The sequence below is a fragment of the Mus pahari genome, chromosome 1, assembly GCF_900095145.1.
Source record: "Mus pahari chromosome 1, PAHARI_EIJ_v1.1, whole genome shotgun sequence".
In the NCBI taxonomy this organism is placed as follows: Eukaryota; Metazoa; Chordata; class Mammalia; order Rodentia; family Muridae; genus Mus; species Mus pahari.
This window is the reverse complement of record NC_034590.1, coordinates 78367445-78374524: the sequence shown is the minus strand read 5'-3', so window position 1 is coordinate 78374524 and position 7080 is coordinate 78367445. Positions and strand designations below refer to the sequence as shown.

General features: G+C 35.5%; 1 protein-coding gene across 1 annotated transcript; it reads right to left on the bottom strand.

The window, feature by feature from the left end:
* Nucleotides 1–3132: 3132 nt before the first annotated feature.
* LOC110323521 (olfactory receptor 508) lies at nucleotides 3133–4071 on the bottom strand. Its single transcript, XM_021200827.1, has one exon. The coding sequence runs from the start codon at nucleotides 4063–4065 to the stop codon at nucleotides 3133–3135; it is 933 nt and encodes a 310-aa protein (XP_021056486.1). The 5' UTR covers nucleotides 4066–4071.
* Nucleotides 4072–7080: the final 3009 nt, after the last annotated feature.

Below are 7080 nucleotides of genomic sequence, written 5' to 3'. Positions count from 1 at the left end.
TCACAGTCATCTATTGGATTGAACACAGGGTCCCAATGAAGGAGCTAAAGAAAATACCCAAGGAGCTAAAGGTGTCTGCAACCCTATAGGAGGAACAACAATATGACCTAACCAGCACACCCCTGCCCAGAGCTTGTGTATCTAGCTGCATATGTAGCAGAGGATGGCCTAGTCTTGTGAAGGTTATAATCTCCAGTACAGGGGAATGTCAGGGCCAGGAATTGGGAGTGGTTTGTTTGGGGAGCAGGAGGCAGGGGAGGGGATAGTGGACTTTCAGAGAGGAAACTAGGAAAGGGATAGCATTTAAAATGTAAATGAAGAAAATATCTAACAACAACAACAACAACAACAACAACAACAACAACAACAAAAGAATATTGCATTCCCAGAGAAGTTCATCTTGCTTTTTGTATGCCTCCTTAACATATTCTAAACATTTGCATTAATTAATCTAAGTTTTAATTTTTTTGAGTCTATCTCTCCTAAGTCTTTGCTATCACTTTGAGGAACAAGCCTATGTCATTTACTTCCTTAATATCTCTACCTTAATATGCTTTAATCGGTTTTTCTAGCATGTATTAGGTGGATAGATTGGTAAATGTATGAATGACAGGGTGCTAAATATGACCTTTTCATCAAAGAGGCCAAACTGCACTGTCAAGACCTAACTGACTAAAGGCAGTTGAATATTACAGAGGGCTTGTATAAGATGTGTATATACATTGTGATATATTTAATTTGAGGAATCTCTTGAAATCTGAATTCACACCTTAATGACCACACTTGAAAACAATCCTTAATCACACTGAGGTCTATGATCTATTGATTTCACTTTGGATTTGCAACTTCTATCTTCTCCCAATGTCCACTCATATGAGACTTAGTCCCATACTTCACCACAATTACCATTTCCTTAGATATGTTCCTAAATATATGATCTTTCTGTTAATCTCTTCTGATGGTAAATGCTTAATCACAGCTCATTACACCTCTCTGCTTTCTTTAAATCCCTGAAAGTGGTAACATATGATGATAACAGTACACAATCCCCCTAAAGGAGATTACTCAATTCTAACTGAAAAATATAAGGAGAGCTGTGATTGCTTAGGAATATAATAAACAATTGGACAGATGATGGGGAAAACCCATCATAATTTTGTGGTTTGGGTACTTAATATGCCTAATTTATTGCCTAACATGGGCTTCAAATTACCACAATGAAAACTATATTAGATATAGTCATATGGTATTGTACTTTGGATGACAGGAGGATAAATCTTTAAATCTTTTGCTAAGGACATTAAGCAAAGTTGAACTCTGGAAACGACACTTATGAATCTTTCTCTGAACATATTTGTGACAGATCCTTCCCCCCAATAAACATTTAAATTGTTTTTCTTTTGTTTTATTAATGAATTTTGTATCACTAGCCTAGAGAGGTGGTACCACCCATAATATGCTGGAACCACTGCATCAGTCACTAATTAGGAAAATGCTGTACAGAATGGCAAACATCCAGATCTTATGGAAACATGGAGGTGTCAACTTATATTATTGTGTGTTGAGTGCTGGGATTATAAAGGTTTTAAGGTCACATATGGAATTTTCCTTCTTTTAAAAACACTTAAAATGCACACGAAAAACATCTACATTGTCATCTTTTCTTTCTTATTATTGCTAAACTCTGGTGAAAATTTTGCACTCATAAAAGTAAATTAGCAAATTTCGGATCACTAGACAAACATCTAAGCCACAGAATGACATCTTTTCCTCTCTTGATATGGCTAAGTGTTTCCCTGACTACATCATGTTTGTGCAATATTTATGTATATAGTGTTTAGTTGTTAATATGCACCTTTCATGCTTTATGAATAAGGCAATTTCAGTAAAGACTAACTTTCAGTTAAAGCTCCTAGCTATTTAAAGCAAAAGTCTAATTCATGTAATTCATTATTGAAACATTACTGGAAAATCCTAGAAAAATAGAATTTAAGAGACTTCAACCAACCTCTCAATTATTTGACTGCTACAGAGATGCAGAGATTTGGGTACTGATTAATCTAATGATTAAGGAATTCAGACTAGGACTTGAAGATTGAAGAAATACTGCTGGAAATAAAATAGGAAGCATCATTCTTGTTTATCCTTTTGGCCCAAGTCAAGTACAGTGTGTTATTATCAGTTAAAAATTTAAAAAATCTTATAATAGAATACATTTAAGATTAATCTGATGCTAATTAACATATTATTAAAGACAAAAATAATTATTAAAACATACTTTTGATGAAAAGTTATTCATATAGAAGACAATCAATATGTAAACAGCAAATACATAAATTAAAGCACAAACATTTTTAAATAATGAAATGGAAAATTAGTCTGATTCGGGATAATCACTTTAATATTATGATAACATCAGAATAAAACACTAAGCAGTTCCAGTTTCAAAGGCACAAAGAAATATATTGTTCAAAACATATGGCAGAAATTCATAGTATATCTTAGTACTAAAACAATCCAAGAACTCTGAATCCCTACATCTTCATCTTCACAGGCATGAGATAACCCAAATTATCCCCAACAGGATGTCTTTAAGGACACCCTTTAGGTATTGGATTTAGCAGGTTCCTAAATAGGAAGAGTCAATAGATTAGGGAGAATATGAGTGACCTCTGGAATTGGCTGGATGAGGTATCATAGAAGACTCCACCCTATAACACAAGTTTTCTACTACCTATTATTCTGTTTTCAACCTTTAGATGTCTATAACGCAGAAGGTAATTTCTTTCAGGTTAAGATCTTATATAGCATTCCCACTCTTATTCAAAGTATTTCAAATGGTTCTCCAATTTCAAATATAAAGGCTGCATTCAAAAGGAACAGAACTTATATGAGAGACTTGTGTTTATAGATGCAAAAATTGGTGGCTGTTGAAAGGATAAAACAATGAGAAATTTGCTAAATATTGCCACATTAGTTAACCCACTGATTTTATGATGAAAATCTTGATAGTAAGATGATAAAATTTATGCCAAAAATATCATAAATACAGTATTAAATTTCCATAGTATACTGTCAAGTCATTTGGAAATTCAGAGCCTATTACACTCCTTAAAATTGCAGACATTATGGCTACCAGTGATTATTAGCCATCAATTTTTTCATGGCCTCTTTGACATCCTTGTTTCTGAGGCTATAGATGATGGGGTTCAACATTGGGATTACCACTGTGTAGAATACAGACACTACCTTGTTCTGGTCTGTGGAGTAACTGGATTTGGGCATCACATAAATGAATGTGATGGTCCCATAGAACAGAGTGACCGCAGTGAGGTGGGAGGTGCAGGTGGAGAAGGCCTTCTGGCGACCCTCAGTGGAGTGCATCTTCAAGATTGAGACAAGGATGTAAACATAAGACAGTGCAATAATAAACACAGTGACCACAATGATCGAGCCTGAAGAGATTGCTGGAATGAGTTCAGAAGAAAAGTCATGAGAACATGAAATCTTCAAGAGCGGTGAATAGTCACAAAAAAAGTGATTAACTTTATTTGGTTTACAAAAGGACAGATTTAATAAACATCCAGTAAATGTCCAAGCATTCACACATCCACCTAGGTAGGAAGCTCCCACTAGGAGAATACAGACTGTGGAGGACATCTGTGTGGCATAGAGCAGAGGTGAACAGATGGCTACATAGCGATCATAGGCCATAGCAGCCAACAGGAAGCACTCAGTTGACCCAAATGTCACTACAGAACAGAGTTGAGCCACACAGCCTGACACAAGGATAATTGTTTCTCTCCTGAGAAAGCCCTTCAGCATGATTGGTGTGACTGAGGAGGAGTACCCAATGTCTACAAATGCCAAATGGCTGAGGAAAAGGTACATGGGGGTGTGAAGCTGAGGGCTTCTTCTGATTAGCAATATTATACTTACATTGCCCATTAAGGTGACAGAGTAGATTATTAGAAACACAATAAATAAAATGACACGGACTGTAGCTTCCTCTGTAAATCCCAAAAGAATCAACTCTGTTACCACTGTGTAGTTTCCAGGTTCCATCTATGATAGGAATACTGCCATTGAAAGAAAAACAGTCATCTATTAGAGTAGAATACAGTATTGACTCTTACTGGTTTTGTAGAAGCTATATATAAGGTAAATAACAGAAATACAGATAGTATGTATACATTTCAGGAGAAATATTTCATGTACTATCTTACATAAATACTAAAATAGTAAACATCAGTTAATTCATGGGAAATAAAAATTAGTATTTTTTCCTTGTAACATATCGTTTGTGCCTCATGTTAGTTTATATGCCAATGAAGAATAAAGAGCAACTAAAATTGAACAACACATTGTTTTTCAAGAAATCAGTGAGGGAAACTGCATGTATACATACACACACACACACACACACACACACACACACACACACACACACTGGCCTTGAATACTGTGTACTTTGCTTTGATATTACACTTACATTTTCAGTTTATTTTCACTGTGCCAAACCATTAGTTTTGTGGAAGTTTTATCTAAGTATTTCATGTACTTTGAACACATTCACCCTTATTTCCCTTTCCTATTTCTTTACTCTTCTTCACATTAGTCCCTTTCCTGTTCCCAAATATTCCACCATCTACATCCATATCATGTACGTGCATATAAATATTACTACTTCTTAACTATATGTGAATTGACTGAAGAATAGCAAGCTACATTATGAACACTGTATATTCATGTGTTTGAACGCTAGTATATTACTTTTCTTATACAGGACAGACATATGAAATATATCAGTGAAACTTAACCTTTTAATGAAAACATATGAACATAACAGTATCAAAGCTGAAGTAAGCATTATATGACATGGATGCAAAATGTTATACAGAAATGTAATTGCTGGTTTAGCAACATAGACCAAAGATGAGGATCTGACTTGTCACTGACAATTTATGGTACCCTAGATAAGTGACATGCACTATACAAATACTTATTACTGTTTTATTTTAAAACATGCGACATTGTGATATTTTAATCTGAATACTTTAGTATATATTATGCCATTTGTTATCTATAGAAACAAATGTCGAACTAATATTTAATAACTTCAATTATTAAAATTATAATTAAAAATTCCCATATCTGTAGAAAAGGAAAATTACCTGTGAGTGGCTCAGCCTCAAGGACAAACAACAAAGAATCTATGTTTTATGAGAAATACTGTCTTATGGGAAATAATCCCTGGAGTATCTACCTTGCTTGTTAAAATTCCACTGAAAACCCATCAGGACTGAAAATTGGAGATACTCATATTCATACAAATACATGTTATCTGTTATCTATGAGCATCAACTGATCTTTTAAAGTATTAACTTCATAAAAACTTCAAGGATTGAAATACCGAAATATTGACAAAACCATGAATGCACAAGAGCACAGTGCAGTGGAAGGACTTTTAGCTCAAAGTTGAAAGATTTCTGGGGGAAAAAAGCTCATTTTATAAATCCCTAAATGATATTATCATTGTTTTTAAATTTATTGTATGGGGAAATCACACACAATAATAGCACATAACACCACAGAGATTTTATATTTGCTCCACACCTTAGTACAATGTCACAACAAGTATAATGTCACAGAACAGGAGTACAATCAAGTCACAGACCATGTTCACCCTCATGAGTTGCTTATGCTGTTTCTTAAAACTCCAGGGACCTCTTTCCATTGTTAATTCTCTCCTTTATCTCATAACATATGTCTTCTGGATCTCTTAGTTTTGTCTCTTAAAACATTTATCATTATACAAATATATCCAGTCATCTTATTTGTTCTGAGTTCTGTACTGTCAAATATTCATGTGACAATTGAATATTCTATTCCTATTTCTTAAATTAATGTTTACTGTGATACTGTATCTTTTTAAATCTTAACCCAGGTTATTAAATGCTGAGATCTTTTTTCCAAAATCTACACATATTTGGCCATCTCTCTACCTGCCCCCCCCCAGAAAGAATGGTGAGAAAGAGATATTAAAATGAAAACTTTCTACTTTAGGAAAGCTTAACACGGAAATAAAAATCCATGGTGTGACCAGACAACCTTTTTAATAGTGCTGAAGAGATCAGACCTGAAGAGATGATTCAGAAGGTAAAAGAGCCTGTTGCTCAAAGTGGATGGCCTGATTTCATTCCTCCAAATACCTGTCAAAGGCTTGATGGGATAATGTACTTCTGTATGTCCAGTGCTTCTATGATGAAATGAGAGCAGAGTCAGAATAATTATCTGATCTTCCTTCTTCCTGAGGTTCATTTGGCCTGTGAATTCCGAGCTTTTGGGCTAATATCCCCTTATCAGTGAGTGTATACCATGTGTGTTCTTTTGTGAGTGGGTTACCTCACTCAGGATGATATCCTCCAGATCCGTCTATTTGCCTAAGAATTTCATAAATTCATTGTTTTTAATAGCTGAGTAGTACTCCATTGTGTAAATGCACCACATTTTCTGTATACATTCATCTGTTGAGGGACATCTGGGTTCTTTCCAGCTTTTGGCTATTGTAAATAAGGCTTCTATGAACATAGTGGAGCATGTGTCCTACCCAGGGACTAAGCCACCAACCAAAGAGTACACATGGAGAGACCCATGGCTCCAGCTGCATATATATAGGCAGAGGATGGCCTTGTTGGGCATCAATGGGAGCAAAGGCCCTTGGTCCTGTGAAGGCTCAATGCCCCAGTGTAGGGGAATGCCAGGACCAGGAAATAGAAGTGGGTGGGTTGGTGAGAAGGGAGAGGTTTCTGGAGGGGAATCCAGGAAAGGGGATAGCATTTGAAATGTAAATACAGAAAGTATCTGAAAAAAAAAGAATCCTCTGGAAGCTTGATACCAACTAACCTGGAGTGCACAGTAGGACAGAAATTAAAAGAAACCACGCATCAAAACAAGTTTTAAAGAGAACAGATTCACAGATTCCTGGAATGAGGTCTTCTTCTGACCTCTACACATGCATCCATCTCTACACACACACACACACACACACACACACACACACACACACACACACACACA

Coding starts and splice junctions, on each gene's coding strand:
- LOC110323521 (XM_021200827.1), bottom strand. CDS start 4,065: ATGGAACCTGGAAACTACACAGTGGTAACAGAGTTGATTCTTTTGGGA.